We start from the raw sequence: 26,627 nt of genomic DNA on the forward strand, positions 1-26,627 counted from the left end.
TCTCCTGTCTTGCAGCCGAGATAGGAACTTGCTGTGCTTTAGCAAAGTATACAAAATGGTAGGGACAAGGCCTTCGACCTTGGAGCCAACCTTGACGGAAACGAAGATGTGGTTGGGCGACTGGGTGGCTCAGTCAGGCCTCTGACTCTCGGTTCCAGCTCAGGTCATGATCTCATGGTTCATGAGTTGGAGCCCCGCACGGGGCTCTGTGCTGACAGCGTGGAGCCTGCTTGGGATCTTCTGTCTCCTTTCTCTGCCCCTCACCCGCCCACTTTCTATCTCTAGCTCTCAAAAATGAATAAATATCCGTTAAAAAAAAAGTGAAGGATGTGGTTTCTCAGGTCCTATTCTGTGCCCTGCCCTGAGGAACACCTCTCTGTCCAGAGTACTTGTCCTTTGAGGCTCCTTAGGCAGCCCCTCCTGGAAGCCATGGTCTTTGGGGTGTGCACCTTGCCTTGGTCACTTGGTACTCTGCACTGTGCTTGATAATGGGCAGTAAAGACTGGTGGGTTGGTTGAAAGAATCTGCCCGTCTGGTAACAATACTGCACGTGGGATGTGTCTAAGTAGGGACAAAGACCCAGTGAAGATGAAGAAGTGAGTGGAAGGAGTTCCCGTCCAGGATTAGAGCCCCTTCCCTCTAGTCAGGGGCCAACCCCACCCACTCCCATCTGTGGCGGGAACCCAGACCCTAGGCTCCCCTGTCCCTAGGTTGACGAGTGCTCTGCAATTCCCCCAGGATGCCTGCAGAGGGCGCCACTAGCTCGCATCTCCTGGGGACCAGTACCATTGCCCTGAGGGCTGGGGAGGGTTCCTGCTGGGTCTCTGGGTCCTTGCTGAGCCTCTCTCCGGGAGGGGGGGGGGGGGCCAACCCTGGAGACCCTGAAGGACTGGCCCATTGAGGGGGCCTGAAGTCAGAGTCAAGTCTCCCTGGGAGCAAGGCAAGGAGAGTTGAGAGGAGACCAGAGTCTCCCCGAGAGGAACTTACCTAGTGATGGTGAGGGGATGTGTGGTATGTGGGACCCTCTGGGGGAGGATGGCAGCCTGTTCCAATGGGCCCTGGCTGTAAGGGGAGGCTGGGTTGGTCCGAGGGCCCCCTCTGTCAGACCTTGACTTCCTCCTGAACTGGGGTGGGAGCTGTGGCAGAGGGCCGGGTCCCAGCCCAAGGGAGCATAGACACCCGGGGGATCTGGTCACCTGAGGGTACCCTGGCTTCCAAGATGAGAGTTTGGGGTGGGGGCCAGGCTAGGGGAGGGTGGGGAGGAGCCGGAGAGCAGGGTCCAGGTCCCTGCCAAGCGACCGGAGCACCTGCTGCCACCCACTGTGTAGGCACCAGTGACAGCATGTGGCTCAGGAATAATGACCCCTTCTTCAGGAACAGGTGCATTTACGAGGCCGAGGGTGCCGATCTCAGCTCTCCACCCAGCCTATCTCTGGGGTGCCTAGTTACCTAACCTACCAATTAACCCTGGCAGGGGCATTCTACCCACTAATAACCATCATTAAGTAAGGGGGTATGAGGCCACAAAGGCTTCTGCAGGCCCGAAGGTGGGAAGGGCAAAGGTGCTAACCTCTGGGGCTTGGCTCCCCCCCAGGGGCTGGAGGCCTCCGGGCTGGCGAGGCGGCCCCTGGAGGACGAGGGAAGCCAGATGTTTCCTCCTGCTCCCTCACACGTGGCCCTGACACCCGTCCACCCGCTGGTCCCGCCACCAGCTCCGGAAACAGGAGTAAATAATACGGGGGAGGGGGCCTTGGATGTGTGGGAGGACGTCCCGCGGCTCCGGCCCAGGAGGCACGGGCTTTGGGGCAGGAGGTGATGCCACCAGAGAGGAGGTCGGTGGGAAGGTGAAGCAAAAGTGCTCCCTATCTCCCCCCACCCCCAGCAGAGGCTGGACTCCTCCCTGACCGGCACCAGAGGGAGGGGACACCACAGGGTTGGACGGGGCGGTGGGGGGGGGGGGGGCGCCCAGGACAGGCAGGGAGCGAGAGTCCGCGCCAGGCCCTGGCTCCAGCCCTTTCCGGCCCTCATTGTCCTTGGTGAGAACAGGACACAGTCCGGTTCCCACTGCCAGGCCCCCCAGCTCTGCTCCCCAGGGGCTCGGGAAGGATGTTGGGAAACAAGAGAGAGCCAGAGACAGAGATGCTGAGAGACACAGAGACAGATACAAAGGGGAAAGGTTCAGTCAAAAGCCAGCATTGAAGTCCTTTGTGAGCAGAGAAGGCCCTGGGCCTGGGAACCGTAAAAGAATGAGAAGCCGGAGGCCCTGCCCCCTCGGGAAGGCCCCTCCTCTCCCCTCCTTGACTTAGGGTCACTCACAGGGCCGCCTCCTAAGCAAACAATGGCCGGAACCCTCTGCCGGGCACAGTTGGTGGCACTTAATTGCTCTGCTTCGGGTACCTTTCTTTGCCTTTTCCTCAGGGGGCGGGGCCAAGATGGAGATTGTGCTCCCAAACCCTAGTTCCCCAGTCCCCCAACCCGCCCCCCGCCCCCCGGGGGCCACACAGACTGTGCCGGAACGCTACTTGGTTGGGTTCCTAGAGGACAGAGACAGGTGCCCCTCATCACCTGGGGTGACAGCAAAGCGTGGGGCAGCAGGGATCCCCCGAGCCAGCTGTCCCCCTCTCTTGCCTCGCACCCACGGGCGTGGGGTGGGGTGGGCGTCGTTCCCTCCGACCCACTCTCTTCCATCTGGGCCTGCCGTTCAACAACTGCCCCCTGGGACACAGGCGCCAGAGGTGCCTCAAGATAAAGAGAAATGGAAACACATCGGCGGTGTTTACATTTAACAAATTAACTTCTTTTTTTTCATGTTTATTTATTTTGAGAGCGGGGGAGGGGCAGAAAGAGAGGGACAGAGAATCCCAAGTGGGCGCTGAGCTGCCAGCCCGGACCCCGGTGAGGGGCCCGAGCTCACAGACCCAGAGGTCATGACCTGAGCCCCCCAGGCGCCCCAAGAAATTAACACTTGGTAACACAAGATTACAACACAATATAATCATGCTAGGAACGATACTATCACAGGATCTTTAGAAAATTCTCCTTCACGGGGAGCTGCAGGCCCTAGTTGAGAAGGTAAAGTCCTACGGTAACGACACATTCACTGTGCGGTTCTTTCTAGTTTGTGTACATTTGGAAATTCCATAATAACACGTCCAACCCCCGTATGGTGAGCACCTTCCTTCCGGTCTGTCAGCGACAGGGTGACTACTGTGGCGCGCTTGGGGAGGACAGCACGAGTTCTCAGTCTGAGGCCCTGTGGGGACAGACCTCAGCACACGGCCCTCGGCCCTCGGGACCCGTGAGAGCTCTTCTCCGAGAACCCCCTCCTCCAATGAGCCGGGAGAGCAGGGAGGTCCCCGCCCAGGCGAGGGTGAGGCTGTGTGTCCAGAGGCCAGGATCCCACGGAAGAAACCTTCCACATACCCCTTCTCTGGGCCAAGAGCGCCGTGAGGGCTGACCTTGGCTGCTTCACGGGAACTTCTCCCCAGCGAGACTCCCCCTTCCCCTCCTGCCTCAGCCTCCAGTCCCCATTTCCAGCCTCTGTGACTCGGGCCTCCCGACTCGGAGAGTTCAGGTTCTGGACAGTACGTGCAAGTGGAACGGCCTGGGGCTCGAGATCAGCCTGACCCGAGTTCTGGCTCTGGCTTTGACACTTACCAGGAGAGAAGGCCCTTCGGCAAGGCGAGCGACCTCTATGCACCTTCAATTCTGAGGCTGTAAACGGGGGTAATAAAACCGACCTCAAATTGTGGTAACGAGGCCTCGAATTAAATATCGCGGTGGAGGCTCCGCGCAGAGTGCCTGACCCACTAGGCTTTTGACGCGCGTTCGCGCGCAGTGACAAGGACGACCGGCAAGTAGGCATCTACCGCCTGCCGGTCGGCGTACTTAGTGCCTGATAGATATTCTCCATCTCAGCTCTTGCACCCGAGACCGACCGCCCCAGGCCAAGAGGGAGTACAGCAGCAGGCGGCCTTCACACTTGACCACCGGCCTGCTTCCTCCCGGGTCTCCAGCCTGCCGGGTGGCCACACTCGCCCCGGGCTGCCGCCTGGCCCTCTGCCCACGGCTCCCCACCGAGGCCAGGAGGAAGCCAAGTGTTGACAGAGGGAGACCCTGCGGATTTGGGACTTGTCAGCCACTACACTTGCATAAGCCGGTTCCTTAAAAATAGATGTTACTTCTACGTATGCACGTCCTACGGCTTCTGTTTCTCTACAGTCCTGACCAGTACACCCGTTTTAGTGAAATGGAAAGAGGTAAAATGAGAGAGAGGCTAACATAACCTGCTCAAGATTACAAGCGCAGGGGCACCTGGTCAGCTCAGTCGCAGCGTGCAATCTTGATCTCAGGGTTGTGGGTTCGAGCCCCACGTTGGGTGTTGGGATGGCTTAACACGTTTAGGGGCGCCCGGGTGGCTCAGTGGGTTAAGCGTCTGACTCTTGATGTCGGCTCAGGTCACGATCTCACGCTGATGAGTCTGAGCCTCACACTGGGGCTCTGTGCTGACGGCGTGGAGCCTGCTTGGGATTCTCTCTCTCCTCTCCCTGTGCCCCTCCCCCGCTCAAGCTTGCAGGCTCGCGCGCATTCTCTCTCTCTCTCTCTCTCAAAATAAATAAATAAACTTAAAAAGATTAAATAAATAAAATAAACTCTTTACAAGAACAAAAAAGCATTGAAGGCGGGGCTGTAGGCGGCTTCCCAGTTGCCGGCCCCACCCCCCTCTGAACCCCTCTGACCTTGCATTTCTTCCCAGCTGGGCCTCCTCGGCCCCCAGTGCCAGGCATGCTTCCGCCTCTTGGCCTTTGCACCTGATGTTCCCACTGCCTGGCCACTCTTCTCCAGGTCGCTCAGGGATCCCGTCCCTCCGGGGACACCTTTCTGAGCACACGTGTGATCGAGTGTGTTCCTCGTGCTTCCGCCCCTGGCCTCGCCCGTGTTCCCTTCACGGTAGGTCTCGTTATTTGATACGTTACATATTTATGTGTTTCTCGTCCGTCTCCCACCACCTCACCGAGGCAGGCAATTTATCCGTTTTCATTGAATGCTTCATCGAAAGCGGGGAATTTGCCTGGTTTGTCCCCTAGAACGGGGCCTGACGCGGAACAGGTGCTTGGCACACATTTGTTACCTCTGTTCAAGCTTCTCTTAGCAACACGCCATTGTCGCATTCCGGCCCTTTGCTGAAACTCCCCCTCCCTCCCCCCCACATCAGTTCCAGACTGATGAGTCCCCGGGATCAGCCTCCCTCAGGCCAGCCTCTTCCCCACCCCCTCCTGCTCTGGGAAACCCTGACTCAGCCAGGCCCTCCACCTCTGGTCTACCATTTCCCCTCAGGCCTGGCTATGGTGTGGCAGGGCGTGTGTTTTTGTTAATAACACGGGTGTCTGTCCTATGGCCTCTGTGCGACTGTGGGGGCCCTCGGGTCAGGCACGGAGGCAACACAGCCTGACTAACTGGAACCTTCCCCAAGGACCCAGTAATCAGCATGGCACCTGTGGGCACCCAGGAGCTGCTGACCTGAGGGACCGACACCCTGTCCCACGACACCAGTACTTTGAAGCTGTCTCTAGTAGCCTGGCGAGGCCTGCTTTTCCGGCCTCGTCTCCTGCCACGCCCCCACGAAGCGGTCTCCGTCCAAAACACAGTCACCAAGAGTCACTGCCCGTGAACTCTCGCATCTGGGCCTTTGTTCAGGGTTCCCCGGGCCGTGGATGCCACCCGCCCGCCTGGCCATCTTCCTGGTATCGACTGGGGGCTTTGGGGCCTCCGTGTAGCCTCCCCCCTGGCGGTCAACCCCCCTCTGTGTGGTGTGGGATTCTGTACTGTTGGCTGAGGACGTCGTCTTCCTCTGATACCAAAGCCGAGAGCCACCACGAACATGAGCTTAGCCATCCACAGAAGGAGCTTCCCTCAGAAGATGGCAGGGAGTCTAGGGAGGCTAGGGGTGCGTCCTCGGCCCTGACAGGTGACTCACGACCAGAGGGCCTAACACCCCACACAGGCTTCCCAGACTCTGCGCACGGGTGTCAGCAGCCTCCCGTGTCACCTCCCTTTATCCTACCACAGAGGACCAATGATTGGTTCCATTATTTAGGGGGGGAACCTAAGGCTCAGAAAAGTATGTTCCTTGCCCAAGGTCATATAGCTAAGTAAAAGAAAGAGCAAGGACCCAACCGCATGACAGCCAAGCTCTAAAACCCCAGACTTTCAAGTCCCAGGCCGCACTGCCTCTCGCACCCTGCCACAGTCACACGTGCGCTGTCCTTCTGTGGCAGGAGAGGAGTGATGATCTTCAAAAAGATTGAAGACGAGGAGTTGGACCATAAGACTCTGCTGGCGTTTGTCCCCTGCTATCCAAGGCCAAGGACCCCGTGTCTGGCAAGTGGGAGTCTCTGGAGTGGTTCCATTCGACGGGACCAGGAAAGCCGGGTCAGTTTCCCTGGAGGCCATCAAATGTTAACCTGTCCCTGCCTCTGGCCCTCATCTGACATCTACAGAAGCCCTTGCTGGGTTTCTTACATGGTGCTCCGACCGTCCTGGAGCTGCGCTGTCCCCGGGCAGGCCATGCAGGGAAATAAAGACATGGCCAGTGTCACAGCTCAGACTCTGGGCACTCAGAGCAGGAGCACAGGGGCTAAACCTGCAACCCTAGAGGGCGTGAAGCTTGAATTAAACACAGAGAAATATGTACGCACATTTTCTTGTGCACATTTAGGGTTTCCATTGGTCACTTTTTTTTTTTTTTAATGCACTGGGAATTGATTTTGGGATAAGGTATGAGGTTGAAATCTAACAATGTACTTTGCAAATGGTTCTCAACCTGTCCCTCTCCCTCGCTTGCTTGAATTGCTGTGTTTATCCCATGCTAAATTGGCATACATGTTTCTTATTTTTATTATTATTTTTTTTAACATTTTTTTTCAACGTTTATTTATTTTTTTTTCGGACAGAGAGAGACAGAGCATGAACGGGGGAGGGGCAGAGAGAGAGGGAGACACAGAATCGGAAACAGGCTCCAGGCTCCGAGCCATCAGCCCAGAGCCTGACGCGGGGCTCGAACTCCCGGACCGCGAGATCGTGACCTGGCTGAAGTCGGACGCTTAACCGACTGCGCCACCCAAGCGCCCCTTATTTTTATTTTTTTGAGAGGAGGGGGAGGGGCAGAGAAAGAGGGAGAGAGAGAATCCCAAGCAGGCTCAGCACTGTCAGCGCGGAGCCCGATGCGGGTCTCAAACCCGTGAGATTGTGACCTGAGCTGACATCAAGAGTCAGACGCTTAACCGATTGAGCCACCCAGGTGCCCCTAAATTGGTATCTTTTTTATGTATTTCTTCACTTTTTATTTCCTTCCATTGGTCTAGGGAGAGAAGTGCTATATTGCAGTGGCAGAGTTTGCAAGCTCTGAAGTCAGATTATGTGGGTTTTGCCTCGGTTTCCTCATCTGTGAAATGGAGATAATACCAGCACCTGCTGCATACGGTGACCAGGAAGATTGAACGAGATAACGCCCGTAAAGTACTCATTACAGTGCCTGAAGACAATCAATCAGTGACTGTCAGCTGCCACGGTGATCCCTCTCTGTCCCTTCCTGTACCAGTAACCAGGAAGGTGAAAGCACTAAGCGCACAGCTTTGAGTCCGATGGCACAGCTCTGCCACTCGCTATTTTCAGGACCTTGGGCAAGTTACTTACCATTTACCATCTGTCTGTTCTAGTTTCCTCATTTAAACTTGGGGGTGTAAAAGTACCTACTGCCGCTGTGAAAATTAAATATAACAATGTCCCACAGGGCAGGCCATGTAATAGCCCTTCGATGAATTTTTATTCTGCTGCCGATGATCATTATGATATTGTAATTTGTTATCTGTCTTTATGTGTCGTAGGACAAGCCCTATCTTTCCCCAAAAACTGTTGTGGGGAGTGGCAATCTTTCAGGGCCAGGTCTCCCGTGGGTGAACAGACTTTCTGGATCTACATTGCTGATGCCCAGCCCCTGGACTGTGCTGGAAGTCGCTGTGACTAGTGAGGTCTTGAGTGAGTGACCAGTAGGATTTTGGGTGAAGTTGGGAAGCAGGTGGGGTGTGGCTTTGAAGTGCATACAGCAAATTGGTAAAAGTGTTTTTATTCTGTCTTAATTGTTTACGTTAACAAAGGAATTTGCATAGTTTAAAAAGCCAACTAGTTTTATAAGGCACTTGATGCAAAATACCAGTCCCCTGTGCCCATTCTCCTGCTCACCGTACCTGCTACCCTCTAAGTCACTGCTGGAACTCTTGGCTGCTTCCTTTGGTACACCTCCTATTTGTTAGTAATGTGCTCATATTAATATTTCTTTTCTTCCATTTTAGATCTAATTAATTGACCACCTGCCATGGATGATGAGGATATGGTTCTCTTTATTCATGACCTTTCTAATACACTCCCCTCCCCCACCCTCTCAATTCAACTATATCCCGATGTTTGCTTAACTCAGTATTCAGTGTTTACATTATTAGGGCTGTGAAAATAGTCTTCACAGCTGAGTTATATAACGTCTGTACTAAGACTCTGCGAATCTGTAAAAATCTGCTTTTGTTAATTAACATCAAGGACATGAGCCTGAGAAATTTTGCTCTCTGAAATGGCTCAGTCATGAACTTTACAGTTTGAAACCAGTGAGACTGGAACACCCGCCCTGGGGGGGGGGGGGGGGGGGCGGGCGGGCGCTGAGCCTGGCAGATTACTTTGACCCAGAGAAGCAGCCTCAATTTCCAACCTCTGTGCAAAGCTTCAGATCTGGGGGTCTGGTCACAAATTCTACATTTCTCTTAATTATGTAGTTATCTCTTATAAAATTCTCTACGATTCGTTATCTTTGTTAAGGTCAGGCTTCGGGCAGGGTAAAGATAGGAGTCAGAGGCTAAAAAATTTTAGCAAAGGCTTTATTGGGAACTAAGGTCTCGGGCCAGGTTCCGTGACTCAGGGAGAGAGAGAGAGAGGAGTCAGGGAAGTCGCGCCCGGGGATGGTGGGATAGGGTTTTTAAGCTGCAGCGGTTCCCGGTTAGGCTTCCGGTGGGCCTTTTTCGCGCCAGGTGGACTCAGTCCACCTCTCGGTCCAGGCTTGCTGATTCCATCACTTACATTCACGCTTAGCCCGAACATATCAGAAACGCTGCTTCTTTAAATATTACCTGAACTCGGTCCTTTCCCATATCCTGTAATGACCCTGTTGCCCCTGTATGATGAGGGGCCCGCAGTTCCTCCGGTGTGTGCTCTCTGGCAGCTGCGTGCTGATAACCCTAACTCTGCTCAGCTACTGTTCTGTCCGGAGAGGGCTTGGCCAGGCTCTTATCCATTCTCTTTCCTTTGTGAGTCTTTCCCCTGATGTTGATAACCGCCCGCCTTTTCTTTTACTCTATATACCTACCATGAATTCATCCCTAAAACTCTTTATGTGATGTATTCACCTTCTCTCAATACCTTAAACTCATCAGGTAATTCCTGTCCGCACACTTTTTTCCGAAAGACACCCCTCCCCATCCCGCACCCCGCCCCAGAGCCCCTCTTCCTCTAGCTAGCTCCAAGCTGCACTGGCGCTCCCTGCGTCTCTCCATTAAATTATGACCACTTCTGTTCTAACACCCATCTCACGGCATCATGGTCAGTTGCGAATGCATCTGCACTGGGGCGAGTGTCTTGACATCTCTGTTTCTCCAAAGTCTGTCGCGGTGATCAGGTAACGTTCGACTGAAGGAAAGAATGAGTGAATAAATGGGATTTCTGTGCAGAAGTTTAAGGGGGACGAGATTACATTCCCATCTTCTTGCAAACGTTTGAAGGTGTCCTCAGCAGGACGCTAGCTTCGAGCGGGGTCCTGGGGGACAGAAGCTGCACCGAAGCCCCTGCGGACTCAGGCCACAGTCCACAGTCGGAAGCTCAGCGAAACTCACCCTGCGCTCAGGCGGCCGCCGCGCCCAATCACGGCCGCGAGAACTACAACTCCCAGAAGGCCGCGCGGAGGCACCGCCTACGGGACTACAACTCCCAGAAAGCCGCGCGAACCGAGAGGCCTTCGGGACGCGGACGTCGGGGCCGCGCCGGGTTCGGGAGAAGCGGGCGGAGGTGAGTGCGGGTTGAGGGCCGAAAGCGGGGGGCGGGCGGGCCCGGCGGCGGAGCGGCCCTGCGGTAGCTGGAACGGAGGGCGGGTGGGGGAGGACGGAGACTCGGACTCGGACGACCGGGGGGGGGGGGGGGAGCGGGGCGGGAGGGAGCGTGAGCCGTGCCTTCTCTTCCCGCAGTGCCCATGACGAAGCTAGAGCAGTGGCTTTGGGGACTGGCGCTCCTGGGCTGCACCTGGGCGGCGCTGGCCACGGGAGCCCTGGGCCTGGAGCTGCCGTCGGCATGCCTGGAGGTCCTGTGGCCACTGCCGGCCTACCTGCTGGTGTCCGCCGGCTGCTACGCCCTGGGCACCGTGGGCTATCGCGTGGCCACTTTTCACGACTGCGAGGACGCCGCCCGCGAGCTGCAGAGCCAGATCCAGGAGGCGCGAGCCGACTTAGCCCGCAGGGGGATGCGCTTCTGACACCCTAACCCCATTCCCACCCGACAGCCTTTCCTCCCGTCGCCCATTAAAGAGCTTATTTTCTAACTCGGTTTAGTTTGAGTGTGGACGGTGGGGCTGGGGACTCTGCACCGGCTGTGGAGGAGGGACAGTCAGGCGAGCCACCGTCCTGAGGTCGTCTCAGCTTCATCTTCGCATCCTTGCTTGTGGTCCTCCTTTTTGCTCCAAAGGAGGCACAGACTGAAAGATCTCTCAGGAAGGACCCGTCATTTCACTCTCTTGGTCCTTTCAACCTTGTTTGCCATGTCAGGAAGTACTTCCTGAAGTCTGATTTCTGTTCTTCATAGCTTCCAAGCTGTGTTCTTTGAAGGTCTTCCTAGGTCTTTCCAACTTCGGGGTTCCTTCAAATACCTCTTCTGAGCCAGCCCTACCAGTCCAAGAACAGCTGTGGATCAAGCACCGTGTCTCTACCGTCACCAACCAGGCAGGTTGAGAATCACCAAATAGAGACTCAGCTTTGATGGGCAGGGGTAGCGAACGATTTATTTTAAGGCACATTCTAAAGATTGCACCCCAACCTCCACAATTAAAAAATATAATCTGTAAAAAATAAGTGATTCATCTCCCAAGTCCCAGCTAGTATTCCAAGCAAAACACTTTCTTTGGCCCCTTAATTCTCACAGTTGTCCTTTTCTTTCCCGCAACCTCCTGCACTCATGGAGCTGGTCAGCAGAAGCAGCTGAGTCAAGGAACTGTCTTTGGTGGCAAGTTGGCATTAAGGTGCCCAGTGGTCAGGCGAACTGCGTCAGGTTTGCAGGAGCGGATAGTTCCTGTCTTGCCCCTGGGAGTACTTCCAGAAAAGCCAGAGGCGAATGAAGCTGGTGAGGATCCCCGGAACGTTGGGCACCTGAGACCGCAAGGGATGCTGTGAGCAGAGGAGCGGATTTTCTCCCCGGCACACCTGTCACCCGTCCCTCTCTGTTCTGCTTACCATGATGTAGGGGTCGCGTAGCTGAAACCCATACAGGGTCCAGGAGGCAGAGGTGAGGAGGGTGGCAATGGTGAGTGAGAAGGAGAGGCGTTGGGTTGATTTAGTCTGAATGACCTTGGCCTTCGGAAAAAGGATAAAAGACACTCCTGTCCCAGGCACGTAGCAAAGCTCCTACTTGTCTAAGGATTTCCTCAGGAGAAAGGTCAAACATCCTCTCTAATGTCCGTTACCTAACCTTTGCCTCCTGCCTCCCACTCACCTACCTCTACTGCCCTGTCTTCCAGGGTTTGGGTCTTCCCTTCCTTTGGAGTGTAAGTTACGGTCTTATGTCCCCCACTTCCCGGACAGCCCCCACTCACCAAGTCGGCCAGTGGTGACAGGTACATACTGATGGTGAAGGTACTGCAGAAGAGACCCAGCTGCTGAAGCCGGGCCTCCGGGCTGGGCACCAGGAGCCAAAAGTAGCCGAAACCCAGGACAAGGACCCCCAGCAGGGTCGCGGTCTGTAGGAGCATGGGACGCTGCAGGGGAGAGAGCAGCCTTATGGCTAGCTGTTTCAGGAGCCTCTCTGACTCCCCTGCTGGAATTGGTCCATCCTGCTCTCTGCGAGGCTCCCATGGGGGAGCCGACCTTCATCCCGGCCTCCAGTATTGCACCTGTCACAGCCCTTTCCCCACCAGTGCTGAACATATGTCTGATCCACCCACATCACCAGTGGTTTCTATAGGAGAAGGTATCTTTTGTATGTGATCTTGGTACACACAGTGGGAACTTAATAACATGCTGGTGTGAGTTGGGGAGGGAGAGCTAATCAACCCATTTCTCAGCCACTGGCCCTGGCTCTCAAGGAACTATCAGAGATAACGCCCCTTCCCCTCAGTGTGTTGGGCAGCAAGTCACCATCAGGCTAGGCAGAAACACCAGTTTGCCAGAAATGGGGCAGCGGTGGAGGAGGGGGTGCTGCTCAGTGTGTGAGTCTCAGGCTGGGCCTCACGGAGGACTTCAAGCCTGGAGGAGCCTTCCAGGAAAAGGTGGCAGTGCCAGCCTGTCATAATCTTCTAGGAAGCAGTGTTTACCCTGCCAGCAAGGCAGGGCGTGCAGCAGAGAGGTGGGTCCAGGGGAGGGCCTCTACCTTCCGAGGGCAGTAGTGCAGATACACCGAGATATACAGGGTCTGAAGCACAGCGCCCGTGGCGTTGACGAAGATTAGGGTCCCGTCACCCTTCAAGGCCCCGTAACTCAGCCAGCTCAGGTTGCTGCAGGGTGGACAGGAGGGCCATTCCCCACGGAGGTGAGGATGGGAGGGGGACCCCAGGGGCCCCTACAACGTTCTTCCTCCCCCTCCCCCTCCCTCAGACAGCCTTTCCCGCCGCAAACGTCGCCCCTCTCACTTGATGTCCGTGGTGAGAAAGGGCAGGAACTGGACACTGTCCACGCTCCGGGTCATCCGCATGTGCCTGAGGTCCGAGCTGTAACGGGGCCCCGAAAGCAGGGGTGAGAGACGGGAAGGGAGAAGCAGCCTGCTGGGGAATCTAGACCCCCCGATGCCTGTCGTCCCCGGACCACTGCAGGTCCCGGCCCCACCCTCAGCTCTCTGGACTCTCCCTCAAGTGCCCAGCCTCGCCCTTGGGCCCCGGATCCCTCAACCCGAATCCACTTTGACCCGGGTTTCGGACGCAGCTTGGGGCTGCAGCCACGTCTCTGTCCCCTCTCTGTCCCTTCCTGGCTTCCAGGTCCTGCCCCAGCCTAGCCCGGCCGCGCTCTCACAGGCCGGTGGAGTACATGATGAGGGTGAAGAGCACGCAAGCTCCGGAAAGGAACGAGTCGGCGACGCCGCCCGCCTCCATCTCCCCCTGGGTCGGATCCTGAGCCCCGCGCGACCGTCAACTAGCTGGGCCGGCAGCCCGCGCCGCCTGAGCCCCGCCCCTGCCCCCGAGGCCCCGCCCTCGCGCGGCGCCGTGCGCCGGAAATGGGTCGGCAGCCCCGCCCGCTCCAGCAGCGCGCCGGAACTGGGCCCCGCCCCCCGAGCGCCAGGCCCCGCCCCTGCTGGCCTGCTCGGAAGCCGTCCTCCGGGTCACGCGGGTGACGGCGGGTCCCGCCGGTCGCGCTCGGCCTGCCCCTCGGCCCGCCCGGACCCCAGCCTCCACCCTCTTGCCGACGTGGTCGACCTGAAATCAAAGCTTCTGGGCCCTTCCCGCCCGGAGCTCCGGCTCACAACCGCACCTGCCCAGGGCTGGAGAGGTTTCCCCCTTTGTTGAAGCCTCTTCCCAGGGTCTCCCCTCCATGAGTGGGCTTGCCAGGAATCACCGGTCTGTCAGGTGCCCTCTGCCTTCAGCCACACGGCCAACCTTGCGTGATGTGGCCCACCCGCCCAAGCGCCCGTCTCTGACCCCCTAGGCCAACCCACAGGAACTTTCCTGCGGCCTCCCACGCCCCGCTGCTTGGGCTGTGCTGGGGCTATGCTGGGCTGTGCGCCCAGGCCGCGTTCCCCCGAGCACCCACCTGCACCAGCACCCGCACGGTTCCCGCCAAACCCCAGAGCCTCGGGAGCGCGAGGGGGCAGGGGATGGGAAGAACTTCCAGAGTGGGGTGCAGCCCGGAGCCCCAGAAAATCCTCAGACGGGGAAGCACCCCACTCTCTGGTGATGGTAGGGGGGTCCTAAGTTAGGATGGAGGAGCAGAGAAGTATGTCCAAATAAACACGTTGTTTTATTATTTGTATAAAAAAAGTCCAGTTGTAGAAATCACAGACACACATCAAGTTTATATACAGATCCTGTCCACGTGGGCCCTGCCCCTACACCTAAACTCTAGACACAGGTTGGCACAGCCCCCCTGCTGGCACAGCTCTGCGGAGTGCTACCCTCAGATGGGAGAGGACGGGACGCAGTGCCTGGCTGCAGCCCTCTCCCTGGCAGCTCCAAAGACTTCCGGAAGTCTTGGGGAGATGCTGGATCAGCCCAAGCGCGCTGCCTCTCCCGTCTCTGGTTCCCAGGCATGAAACTGTCTCACACTCCTCCTGCAGCCAGTGCCTCTGGGCATCCTGGCTCTCTCTGGAGGGGCATCTTTGCCAAGCTCAGTGTCCATCTGTATGACCGCAGGCTCCCTCCGGCTCGGCCTTCTCAAGAGGCCACATCTTGCACAGCTTGTTCCTTTGGCTTAAGGGCAGAAATGGTGGGGGAAGGCCTATCCCCACTCCCCTGTCCATCCCTCGAGGTGGAGGCAGTGATGGCACTACCAGGCTTGCCGACCCCCTTTGGGTTGAAACTCGTGATACCCGTTTTGAGGCTGCTGGATGGCAGCTTGTGCATGTGGTGGGAATGGTTCCCAGGAGGACTGGGGCCGTGGGAGGGGTCCCCGAACAGGTGAGGGTGCCCATCCTGCCTCCTCGGCCCAGTTCTAAATCCTCAGGCCAGGTGTGGCCTATGTCTTCATGGGGTTTGCAGCAGCAGGAGCGGCAGAAGCAGCACAGCCCAGGCAAGTGGGAAGAGGCGGGGGGCAGCGCTGTGCCCGATGCTGTGTAGGACCTGTACCTCTGGGTCATCTGCAAGATGAGAGGGCGGAAGCCCCCAAGGTGAGTGGCCCTACTGCTGGCTCTGGCCCTCAGCTCAGCACGGTTTCCCCAGTCCCTGCCTGGCAAGGAAGCCACGTCCTGTACCCAACCTCTTTAAGCAGACCCCCTCTGTGCCCCAGGCCCAATTTTCTCTGGCTGCGTACCTGCTGGAAGTCTCTTCTCCTGTGGATTGACATGGGCCTGAGGACTGGGAGCTGAAAGGCAAGGGTGGTAGTGGGTCAGGTGCCAGGCCGGGGTGGGGGGGCGGGGCTCACGGGCGGCGGCCGGCTGGGCCGTTGGTGGCACTTCCCTGCCATCCCGGCTCACTAGCCCAGGATCAGCAAAGAGGTGCGGGAAGGAGACCCACAGGGCTCTGACACTCACTGATTTTGCCACTGACGATCACCTTCAACCTCAAGCACTGGTCTTCCTGGTGGTGGATGGGTTTGGCTGCAAGATAAACCCACAGAGTGTTAAGGGAGGAACCTCTGTTGGAAGAAATCACAAGTGCAAGCTTCTCCGCCTCTTTTTTCCCCGGCCCCGCTCATTCGAGCCCCTCGCTTCCCACTCATCTTTCATTCCCACCTTCCTTCCTTTGCCCGCTTTCTGCTTCCTGCTCAACCTCCCATTGTCTGGGATGACCCTTGGCTTTGGAGGCGGTGCTAAAAGGAGCACAGCCTTTCCCTCACTGCTCCCAGCCTGGAGTTGGCCGAGGCCTTCACAATATGCTCCCCTGCCTGGTATTCTCCCTGTCCAGGCCCCAGTGACAAGGCGAGGCCTGGATCCATTCTACACACAGCCGATTTTCTAACTCCTGAATCCACCAGCGCCTCTCCGGCGCCTTCGGCAGAGTCCAAACTCCTTAGCACTTCCTAGGCCGCCGTGACATGTGGTGTGTGCCCTGTCCCCTCCACCCCTCCAAGCTTACCTCTCCCCACGTGCAGCGTCCCTCCTACTTCAGACGCGACCATATGGCGTTCCCTGAAGATGTCCTGCACCCATTGCACATGTCCCCTCGTGCCCGGCCAACTCCTCGGCTTGTCCTAAGCTCTTGGGTCCTCGTCCCCAGGAACCCTTCTCTGGGTCTCCTGAGCCTGGCAGATACCCAGGTCGTTTTCCCAAGGCCCCTGTGCCCATATCTTCATACCACATCGTTCTAACGGTCCGTTCACCTATGTGTGTCGCTTTCTAGCTTTCCGGGCTACAGGGACCCTGCAGCGTTTTATTGATCTCTGTGCCTGCGGTGCCAGGCAGAGTGCCCAGTACACAGAAGCTCATACCACGTGTGTAACGTGAGTGGATTAAAACAATTCAGGATCGGAAGGGCCGTGTGTGGCTTCGTACTGAGCACGTGCCTCACACCTGCTGCGTCCCTGTGTGGCCCGTGCGCGCGCCCGGGGGACTCACAGATGTAGTAGTAGCTGTGTCCCTCTTTGAACTCCTTGCCCAGGGTGAAGGGCGTGAAGCGCTGGAACTTCTCCGACAGCTTCTCCGGGCCGTGCCTGGCGCTCGGCTGGTTGCATTGCCAGCGGACCTGGTCCCTGGACTGGGGTTGGCACAGCTGGTACTGCTCACGCTCCACCAGATACAGGGTGTACCGCTCCATGGCGGCGGCCGCCACAGTGTCGTCCTCGTAATGCGGGCAGATGATGTCCAGGTAGTCATTGAGCCGGACGTGTACTGTGTAGTCCTCGTTCCGGAACCTGTTCCCAGAGCGGGAGGCAACAGACGGTCACTCAGAGGCCAGGCTCCAGGCCAGAGCCGCGGGCCTGCGAGGGTCTACCTGCCCCCCCCCCCCCCCCCCCGGAGATTTCTGAACAGCCTCAACTCCCAGTGTTTTCTGACCTTGACCTCTTCAGTGTCTTCTCACCATCTTCGAACGTGCCACCCCCCTCACTGCGTCCGTCCTCTAAATTGCATCCGCCTGGCATCCTTCAGGTGCCCGACCACTTCCCGTAACCCCCGGGGGTTTGCCCAAGGAAGGGCTTCTGAGTGTGTCCTTAGCTCACTCACCACTTCCCCAAATCTGTGCTCCCGGCTGCTCTTCTCCAGCCCCGCCTGGGACCCAGCCCGCGACGCCCTCCCATCCGGAGAGCCGCGCTCAGCCCCAGCACAGCTGCGGCGGGGCCGCCCGCGCCCTCGCCCGTGCCCCCGGGGCGCGTTCACACTCGTCGGCTTCACTTCCGCCCCCGGCACACCAGGCCGGCACACACTCCCGGATCCGCCACTCTAGCGCCTCCTTGTCCGCTCCTCCCAAAGCATCCCCAGGCCTCCCCGTCCATCGCCAAAGCCACGCTCGCACCTCCGCGGAAGGAGCTCCAGAAACGCTGGGGCTCTCGGCCCGGCGGAGGCCGCCCCAGGTGCTGCCAGCGCCCTCCCCGGGGCCCCTGCGGCTCCGGCCCGGCTCCGCCCTCCGGCCCCAGACACCTGGCTCCAGGCGCCGCGGGGCGGGGTCCGGGCGGGGGAGGGGCCTCCCCCGCCCCCCCCCCCCAGCCGGTCGGCCCCTCCGGATTCCCCCGGCGCGGCCGGCCGCCAACCCGCTTCAAACCCGGGCCCCGGCACGGGTGGGGGAGGGGCAAGAGCTCGGCCGAGCGGCCTGGTCGGGGTGGGGGTGGGGGTGGCACCCCCTGCCCGGTCGGCGGGCGCCCTCGGAGGCCCGGCCTGGGGGCGGCGAGCACCCGGGCCCCTCCCCCACCGGGGAGGGGGAGGAGGAGAGTGCCAGTGAGGGAGAGGCTTTTAAAATTCCTCTCTGGAGAGATAAACATAGAAGCCATTTCAGAACAGGTATTTCAGCTCTGGGCCTGGCGTCTTTCCCCCATTCCCGTGACGGGCACTGACTCATTCCTCTGCCACCTCCGCCACCCGCCCCAGCACTCCTGAGAACCTGTGAAAATCTACCTGGTCAGAGGCGGCCGGCCCCCAGGACCTCAGGGCCAGGGCTTGCCCCGGGCACAGTCCTCCAGGCCCGGGAAGCCGGCGCCGGCCCCTCCAGCGCCCAGGAGCCCAGCGCCCGGCTCGCAGCAGCCCCGCCCTCCCGCCCGGGGCCTGGAGATCCCGCTCCGGCCCACCGCCCTGAGTCACCCAAACCAGCCCCACACCCACCCAGCTCAGGGCCACCTCGTCTGTGCCTGCGAGCCGGGCCTGGCTCGGCCCCTGTGCACTCCACTCTGGCTGGTTCTCTTTAGTCCTGGGTATGGGAGGGTGTGTGTGTGTGTGTGTGTGTGTGGCCAGATGGACAGGGCAGAAGCTGTGCTTGGTGGGGGCACCCATTATCCCCCTCCTGGGGGTCCAATCTGTTCCACTTAGCACTCCTTCGACTCTGGCTCTCCGTCTGGGAAAGGGGGGCAAGCGGCGTCAGGGAAGGCGGGGAGGGGGGGGCAAGGAAGAGGCTCCTTCCTGAAAGAGAGGAAACCTGGGAGCTTGGGAACGGAAAAGGCCAGGGTCCCCCCCTCCCTACTCATGGCTTCCTGTCCCCTCCTCCTCCTTCAGCCAACACCTGGCATGGGCATAAACAGGGACTTTGCTCTCTCCCACTAGGGCGAGACTGGGTCAAGGAAGTACAGAGCAGGCAGGTGGGAGCAGCAGCGGGTGGGGAGGGCCGACATTAGGGCTGCCCCTGATGCCGAAGGGCAAGAGGGCATTGCCTCCTGGGCTTGGCAGCAGCTGGCAGTTCCCTCCTGCCCCACAAGCCACAGCCTCCAGACCCCCCACCAGGCAGCACTGCCACAGGGTCAGAGGAAGCTGGCACCACGGATTTCTCAAGCGGAGTGGGGGGCGGGCATGCAAGGGCTGGGGGTGGCCAAGCTGAGCGTTTATCCTGGCCAGCGCTGCCCAGCCCTCCTCCCCCTGCTCCGCCCTACCCACCTCTGGTGTTTTCCCACAAATATTGTTCCCGTAACTTCAGAAAACTCAAGGGCAAGAACAAAGGGTCCAATAGGGCTTCTCCCTCCCAGGGCCATTTGCCTCCTAGCCCTAAACCTGCCCAGGATGAGTTAACTCCTTCCTGCCCAGAGCCCCAAGTAACCCTTTTAACCCCTTCCATTCCTTCTGAACCTTTCCCATGACCTGCCTCCTCCCATCTCTTAATCTCATAAACAGGTGACTCCCTCAGCCTACTACACAAGGCATGCGCCCCACTCATGCCACCTCAAAGGTTCCCTTGTGTGTGGAGGGGAGCTTTCCAGGGTCATCCTAAATACAGAGTGCACAAGCTTGAAGCCAGAAGGCCAGGCCCCTCCTGAGGGGTCCTTCCAGGATTACAGTGAACATTCTGCTTACTCCCCATGTCACATCAGGCACCTATCTGTGTGGGCAGACATCCAAGCGACAAGAGGCACAGAGGCTTTTGTCGTGGAAGGGCCTAGAACGAGAGCCGTCGGCGCCAGGGAGGGTGGTCCAGGCTGGAGGCAGGAAGTGTTCAGCAAGGGTCCCTCACTTCAGAGTTAACAGGGGGCCAGGGGGGGGTGGAAAGGAAGGGCAGAGAGAACCCAGTGCAAGTAACTAGCAGGCAGGCTCCTGCCCAGGGCTGGGGTACTCCTAGTTATGTCCCAGTTACCGGGGAGAAGCGAGGGGAAGAAACTCCACGGGATCCCTCCCGCCTCTGGTCGCGGCCCCAAGACTCAGGTCAGGGGCTGGCCGGGACAGTTAACCGGGCCGCGGTGGGGGTGGGGGTGGGCAGTGCCAGCCGGGCGCCCGGGCTGCCGGGCGGAGACTCGGGGCTTACTTGGGGTTTGAACTGTTCCAGAAGACGGTGTGGCGGTCAGCAGCGGCCAGACTGCAGCACAGGCCCAAGAGCGGGGCCCAGAGGAACTCCATAGCGGGGGGCCTGCCAGGCCGGGCGAGGACGAGGGGCTCCTCGGGGTCCGGGTTCCCGCGGGCTGTCTCGGCGGCGCAGTCGGCACCGCGCACAGCTCTGGCCCCTCCGCCCGGCGACTCCGCCTTTTGGGCCGGCGCCGCCCGCCACCCCGCCCCGCCCCCGCCCCCGCCCCCGCCCCGCCCCGCCCGGCGCGCGGCTGCCCCGGGGCTTGGGGGCTGGGAGGTGGAGGAGGGGAGGGGAGGGGAGGGGAGGGGAGGGCAGGGGAGCGGAGCGGGACTCGTGCCTCGGCCGCGACGAAGGTGCCGTGTGCCGCGAGTCCGCTCGCCTGTGGGTGTGCGTGCGGGCCCGCGGGCCGTGCGGGGCGCTCGGTGGCGCGCGGGAGAAGGGCTCCCACGGCACGTGCAGGACTGCGAGCGCGCGGCGCGGGACCCGGTCGGGCTGCGCCGCGCGCGGGTCCTGCGGGGCGCGAGGTCGCGGACAGGGCCCGCGCCTTCCCCGAGCCCAGCACACCCAGGCTCGGGCGCCCGCGATCCCACCCTCCTCCCACCCGCCTTTCCCGGACTCCGCGCTCGGCTGCTCCTCCCTACACACGCGGCTGTTTGTTTTTGTTGGGTTTGTCAATGTTGTCTTTGTTCGCGAGATGGTGTCATCGCCTAGATGCCGGGAATAAAGTGCGACCCTGTGTGATCGGGTGTGTAACGTGTGCGGCTGGGGCCAAGGGCGCCCCTGCCCATCTCCGCCAGTGACAGGGAGGGACACCCGGGCTCCTGGGTCCCAGGGGCGCCCTCTCTTGTTTCTAGTTGGCCAAAGGGCACTACTGACGTGTTCGTGAGTGCGCGCGCGCGCGTGTGCGCCAACACACGTGTGTGCCGTGCGAACGGGCTTTGGATACGGACTGTGAGAATCTGGGCATTCCCAAAGTGTGACAAACCGCAAGCCCGCATGTGCATCTGGCACGCGTCAATACGTGTGATGGCGCGCGAGTGTGAAGGCATCTGTGGGTAGCTCCGCAGCCGTGTGTGCAGCTCCGGCGTGAGTGTGCAAGTGTTAGTGAACCGCGTGTGAAGAGAGGCGGCCGTGGGGAGGGGCGGGGGCTTGCACGGCGGGCCCCTCCCCCTCGCCCGGCGCCCGGCCCCGCCGGACTCGGCCCCCCGGGGCCCTTGTCCCCGCCGGGATCTGCCGCCGGCCGGAGCAGGGCTGGCGCCAGGGCGGGCAGGTGTTTGCTGAGGCTCGAGTGCGCGTCCGGGGCGGGGGACCCGACGCTGCGTGCCTGCGCGCCTTTGGCGGCTCCCGCGTGTGACTGCGGGGCTGTGTGCGCGCGCGCCTGGCGTTGCGAGCGTGTGCGCCTCCCCGGCCGGCCCGTCCCCGCCGCCGCGCGTCGCGGGAAGCCGGCTCCCGGCCGGCTCGGACGCAGCTCCCGGGTTCCGAGGCCGTTTCAGCCTCTTCTTTTACGGCCGGGCCTGGCGACAGCGCCTGTAATTACGCGGGGCCGGGACGCCGCGGCCAGTCCGGCGCTGGCCCCGCCGGGGAGGAGCCTGGGGCGGGGAGAGCCGGGCCCGCCTCCTCCTCCCACCCCCCACCCCGCTCCCCCGCCCCGACGGCCGCAGGCGGCGGGAGGCGAGACCCCCCGCGCGGACCGTAAACACTTCCCGAGCGTAGCCGCGTGGCTCTGCGTACGCCCCGCCCCCGCCCCGGGCGGCGGCCCAGCCCCGCGGCTGCAGACGTGCAGCGCGTCGCTGCTGCGGGGCCGAAGTCCACCCGCCCGCCCGCCGGCCCCCCGGCGACGCCTCCCGCGCGCTTGGCTCACCTGGGAGGACCCCTGGGAGGAGCCCTGGGTGTGGGCCTCCCGCGTGCCTCCGGCGAGAGCAGCCGGCCCCTGCCCGGTGCCCCCGAGCACCGCAGCTCCTCGAGCGCGGGCTTTGCCAGTCCCCCGCGGCGTCGGCAGCGCCTCGCCGGGCACCCGGCACACGTGGCACACAGTCACTACGTGTGTGCGGAGGGAGGGGAGTCCCCGCCACGGGAGATGCGGCCCTTCTGCGGACTCCCCGCTCTGAAAAGCAGCCCGGGGAGGGGGAGGGGCGGCGGCTCTGCAGAGACGGTGGCCCAGGTTGCCCACCGCCGGGGCCGGGCCGGGGACGTGTGGGGTCCCTGCGCCGCGCCGCCCGGCCGGGCAGGTTCGGGCGAGCTCAGCCCAGCCCGGCGGGGCCACGTCCGTTCGCGCTCTGCGCGCGTCTAGGGCTGGGGCGGGGCGGGTGCGAGCCGGCTGGAGAAGGGCGGGGGGCCTTCCCGGCTCGGCGCTGTCCCCAACATTCCCACTCCAGGTTGTGGTCCCTGCACTGTTCGATCCATGTATTGTGCGTCGGGGGTCGCTTGTCAGACCTGGAGGGGCGCTCAGGGACCGGGCGTTGTTATGGGCACCGAGGGTGACGGTGGGGCTAAGACAGAACCCCTTGCCCTCGGGAAGCCCCCGGACCAGTAGGGGATACAGACGAGCCACCGTTCGTACTAGCTGGCTAGTTTGCTGTAGGTGCTGTGGCCCAGGCGGCAGTCCCGCCGCGCCGCGCCCCTCGCCCGCCCCGCCACCCCTAGAGCCGCGGCGACGCCTGCTGGACCGAGAGGGGGGCTGCAGGCACCGTGCGATCCAGACGCAGACCACACCGGGCACTTCCGCTCTGAGACTCGGCTTCCTCCGGTCCCCTCCCCGTCCCAGCCCCAGCCTGCCCAGGCGGCGCTCCTCTGGGCTCCTGCTTTGGACTACCTCTCACCGCTGACTTATGCGTCTGTGTTGGCTCTCGGCACCGCCACCCCCAGGCAAACATCTGGGCTCAGTGGCGGGAGCTGTCTGAGGTGGCTGTCTGTCTGTCTGTCTGTCTGCCTGCCTGTCTGGGAAATTCCCCTAGTGAGTCCTTTGTGGGAATTCCCGAGGGACAGGGTTAGCCTTCCGAGTGCCCTAGGAGAGCCCGGCCTGTGGGAGACGTGCTATCCACCTGTGAGGGCGGGGCGCTGCCCTCCTGCGGGTGCCAGTTTCCCCGTCTGGACCAGGCAGAGAGTGATTGCCACTCCCTTGCCCAGCGCCCTGTGGTTGGAGGTGGGGAAGGCCAGGGCCAGTGTCCTGGGGCACTGTCTAACCCCGGCAGCCCCTGAGGGCATCTCTGGGCAATGGGGTGAGGTGGGAGGGGATTCCCTGGTGAGTCCTGGGCCCAGAGCAGCTTCTGCTCTGTGTTCTTTTGGAGAATACAGCGTGTATTTCCCACTTTATTAATGATGTGAGCGGTTTTTCAAAAGTTGGAAAATAGAGAACAGGAGTACAGAGGGGTGGGGCCTGCCAGCCGCCCCTGGGCTGACACCTTTGTCCCTTGCCTGCCAGCCTTTGGCTTGAGATTTTGTTTGCTTGCTGTTAGCTAGTGTGATAAGTATGCCTCATTTCTGCTGTGTCCTTCTTTTTGCCTTTTAACTTCCATCTTATACTCTTTGTAAACAGCATTTTTAATGGCAGCGTAAGTGTCTCTCAGAATGCAGAGATGCAGAAATAAATATCCACACGCACACACTCAAGCACTCCTCAGTTGCTAAGCAGGGCTGATTGCTTCTTGGAACTTACAAACAACCCTGACATTGACTTTCAGTCAGCAAGCATGTATGGAGCGCCCGCTCTGGCCCGGGCCCTGGTTTAGGGCTGGGGGCTTCGTGCAGGACAGTAGGCGAGGGGCTCACGTGGTAGATGAACTCGACATCTGCTTCCTTCGATTTTGGAGAATTTTCATGTTGCCGCATGGAAGCCAGATTCTTCTGACCACTGGTCCAGTCCTCTCCCTGGGGGCGCAGGTGGCCAGAACCTGGTGGATGTGTCCCCTGGGGGTTTTCCAACTCCAGAGGGGGGCCAGGCTCAGAGAGAAGGTGGAATTCTTCCCCTGGGAGTCCCCTCGGGGAAGAGGAGGTGGGGCAGGACGGGGCGTAGGAGGTAGTCGGGGCCTGGGCAGTGCTGAGGAGGATGGGATCCTGGCTTCTGCACAGAAAGCAGAAACACCAGGAGGCATTGTGTACAGGTGCCTCTTGCACCAAAAACTGACTAATCACTCCCGTCACTGTCCTGGGAGGCCCTGGGGACTCTGAGGTATATCCTTGCCCTAGAGTAATCTAGTCTCTTGGCAAATACGTAATTAGAATATAAGATAAGAGTTATAATAGAGGCATAAGAGACAACAGGCTGTGGGCTCAGCGAGGAAGGAATGTTTACTTGGGATGAGGGGGCCTTCACAGAGGAGGGGATACTTGAAATGGGTTTTGGAAGGTGAGTGGGCATGCACATCGAGAGAGGAGGGAGCAGGCAGAGGGGTGGGAGGCTGTGCAGGAGCACTCCGAGGGAGCTACAAGTACAGAATGGGTCTGGGGGGGTGTGACAGGAGGTGAGAGCAGGAGGTGGTTTGGGGGCCACGTTGCCAAGGTCATTGAGTCCAGGCTTGGGATTTTGACATCGTTCTGTGGCTCACTGATACTTGAATAGAGCACTAGGATTTGTATTTTAGAATGTGGGTCACAGAGGGGGAGCTGGGGGGGTGGCTAGCTCCCGTGGGAGTGTGCGGGGCCAGGGGACGGGTTAGACGCTGGAGGAGAGCCGAGCCCCAGGCACGGGCAGGGAGGAGGCTGGGGGGGCAGAAACGCCGCTTCTGCGTAGGGAATGCAGGACAGGAACAGACCTGGGGGGCAAACCAAGTACCGGTTTAAACAGGAGGTTTATGTTTCCCGAAGCACAGAGCGCTCTGGAAGCAGGATGGCCGCTCATCCGTGTGGTCATGGAGCCAGTGCCCTCTGCTTGTCCGCTTTGCCGCCCTCAGCACCCTGGTCACAAGGTGGTGGCCTCGGCCACAGAGCTACATGCCCGCGGTGGGAGGGGTGGGGTGTGAGGTCTTCTCCTTTTAAAGACCTCTTTTTATCTGGTAAGGAAATCTTTTCTAGCAACTTCCTAGACCGATTAGCCTCAGGGGAAAAAACTGGCTCGGTGTTCAGGGCCCGACCTACACCTTCCAGGGAGGGGAAGGGACGCTCTGTCTGGGGTGGGGCCCACCTCCCCCACATGGGGCCTACTCTGCTCCCAGTAGAAACCTGTTAGCCTGGGGGAGGGGTGGGCACCGAACAGAGCCCCGTGCCCACTCTGGGACTTCCACGGGAGGGTCCCAGAGGGCAGCCAGAGGGGGGTGGTCTGGAGCTCGGGAGGGGTGGGGTGCTTTGGGACATGGTGGTGAGCCTTGAGTCTCTAGGCAGGGAAGAAGAGACTGCTGGATGTAGGGCTAGGAGTCCCTCTGAGACGGAAGCGAAAGGGCCCCACCAAAACTGCCTCTGCTCTTGCGAGGACCCTCCCCCACACCTTACACGCGCCTCCGGGAAGAGTGCATATCCTCCGGTGAAGGTCAAGGGGTCAGTGACCTCTTCCAGCACAGCAGTCAGCGGCTAAGGAGTGACGGGCAGGATCACGGTTTCCAAGACCACCGACTCCCCTAGACCCCAGGCCAAGGTGAGACTCACTCTCCTCTCCTTCCCGAGTCTCCTGGATGCTCTGTTCCTGTCTACTCTCTCTGTCTCTAATGAGCTCTGTTCTCACTTCCTCTCGGCTCAAGTTTGAGCCCTGCGGCATGAAGCCGCGACCCTCTGGGCCGCTCCAGTGGGGCCCCCCCTCTGTGTCCTGGAACCCAGTCGGTGGGGGTGGGGGGAGGTCCCTGCTCCCAGCTCCCCAGCCTCGGGGCCCCCAGTGCGGACAGGCCCGTGCAGGTCGCAGGAGAGCATTCGCCGGACAGGCCCATCAACCTCCTTTCCACCGCGGGCCGGAAGCTTTCACCATAACATAGTTGGTACAAGGGCAGGACCTTAGGTGCTTTTATCTCAAAAGTGTTCCTTTTACACACTTTTTTTTCTGATTGCAGAAGGACTAGAGGATCAGCACAGAAAACGTGGAGAAGCACAGAGGTGACAGCGCCCTCGGGAGCGGGCCCAGCTGGCCCCTTCCCCACAGCTCGGCAGGTTTTATGGCGAATGTCTTTGTGAGGCTGCGGTTTAATGCCCGTGTTACGGCCCGCTCGGAACCCCTTGCGTTTGTGTAACATTTTATGACCTTCCAGTGTGTTCGGCTGCGTATTTTATCACGTGCCATTTCATCTTTACAGACTCCTCACGTTGTGAGGTAGGCACAGGCAGGAATTGGGCCCCCACTGACCAGGCGAGGAAACCCGGGCGGGGAGAGGGGACGGAATCAGAGCTCACATGGGCACGCCGTGTGTGGCTGCCTCCTCCCTCCCGCACCTCGCTGCCTGCCTGCCCCGGGTGTGAAGGAAGGGCCTTGGCACCCAGTGCCGATTTGCTGTGGGCCAACGGAGGCAAGTGGACGGAAGGGGTGGAGAGGGGAGCTCCTTGGCACCAAAGCCCCTGGACGGGGGTGGGGGGGGAGGAGAGGGGACCCCAGGGGGCTTGTGGGACAGGCCGAGGAGACACAGCGCTCCAGGGCTCAGCCCACCCTGGCTGGTCCCTGCAGTACAGCTTACCTCCCATGCCACCCACATTTCCGGAGGCTGGTTTGTGTGCCAGGCACTTCCAGGGAGGCCGGTAATGACCTGCGAGCAGGACAGAGCAGGAGAGACGGGGCGCCCCTGCTTTAGAAACGAGAACACTCTTTAACCTCTCTGAGCCCCGGTACAGGTGCTGGGGGGCCCCAGGAACACACGCACTGGTCCTA

At 60.2% G+C, this 26,627-nt stretch overlaps 3 protein-coding genes and 1 long non-coding RNA gene across 8 annotated transcripts; 2 read left to right on the forward strand and 2 right to left on the reverse strand.

Moving 5' to 3' along the window:
• Positions 1 to 9,981: 9,981 nt before the first annotated feature.
• DPM3 (dolichyl-phosphate mannosyltransferase subunit 3, regulatory) lies at positions 9,982 to 10,630 on the forward strand. Its single transcript, XM_003999727.4, has 2 exons — positions 9,982 to 10,104; positions 10,281 to 10,630. Exon 2 carries the CDS (start codon positions 10,286 to 10,288, stop codon positions 10,562 to 10,564), a length of 279 nt encoding a protein of 92 aa, XP_003999776.2. The 5' UTR covers positions 9,982 to 10,104; positions 10,281 to 10,285; the 3' UTR covers positions 10,565 to 10,630.
• A 429-nt stretch (positions 10,631 to 11,059) lies between these two features.
• Positions 11,060 to 13,463, reverse strand: SLC50A1 (solute carrier family 50 member 1). 3 transcript variants are annotated; one of them, XM_003999737.6, is made up of 6 exons: positions 13,302 to 13,463; positions 12,926 to 13,003; positions 12,667 to 12,790; positions 11,894 to 12,055; positions 11,535 to 11,654; positions 11,060 to 11,450 (listed from the first exon to the last, which is right to left on the reverse strand). In XM_003999737.6, the coding sequence occupies exons 1-6, from the start codon at positions 13,379 to 13,381 to the stop codon at positions 11,349 to 11,351; spliced, it is 666 nt and encodes a 221-aa protein (XP_003999786.4). In that variant the 5' UTR covers positions 13,382 to 13,463; the 3' UTR covers positions 11,060 to 11,348. The 3 variants fall into 3 exon arrangements, with proteins under 3 accessions (XP_003999786.4, XP_006943192.3, XP_044904844.1); XM_006943130.5 differs by having other exon boundaries at positions 13,317 to 13,459; XM_045048909.1 differs by lacking the exon at positions 11,894 to 12,055.
• A 761-nt stretch (positions 13,464 to 14,224) lies between these two features.
• EFNA1 (ephrin A1) lies at positions 14,225 to 20,011 on the reverse strand. 2 transcript variants are annotated; one of them, XM_011291176.3, is made up of 5 exons: positions 19,811 to 20,011; positions 16,495 to 16,790; positions 15,472 to 15,537; positions 15,252 to 15,302; positions 14,225 to 15,078 (listed from the first exon to the last, which is right to left on the reverse strand). In XM_011291176.3, exons 1-5 carry the CDS (start codon positions 19,900 to 19,902, stop codon positions 14,966 to 14,968), a joined length of 618 nt encoding a protein of 205 aa, XP_011289478.1. In that variant the 5' UTR covers positions 19,903 to 20,011; the 3' UTR covers positions 14,225 to 14,965. The 2 variants fall into 2 exon arrangements, with proteins under 2 accessions (XP_011289478.1, XP_023103317.1); XM_023247549.2 differs by lacking the exon at positions 19,811 to 20,011 and adding an exon at positions 17,101 to 17,346.
• Positions 20,012 to 22,180: 2,169 nt separating this feature from the next.
• Positions 22,181 to 26,037, forward strand: LOC109495840. 2 transcript variants are annotated; one of them, XR_006591961.1, is made up of 3 exons: positions 22,181 to 22,750; positions 24,658 to 25,415; positions 25,822 to 26,037. It is a non-coding gene; the product is annotated as an uncharacterized LOC109495840 (long non-coding RNA). The 2 variants fall into 2 exon arrangements; XR_002151581.2 differs by having other exon boundaries at positions 22,181 to 25,415.
• The last annotated feature ends 590 nt before the right edge of the window (positions 26,038 to 26,627 follow it).

The sequence above is a fragment of the Felis catus genome, chromosome F1 (genome assembly GCF_018350175.1).
Source record: "Felis catus isolate Fca126 chromosome F1, F.catus_Fca126_mat1.0, whole genome shotgun sequence".
Lineage (NCBI taxonomy): Eukaryota > Metazoa > Chordata > Mammalia > Carnivora > Felidae > Felis > Felis catus.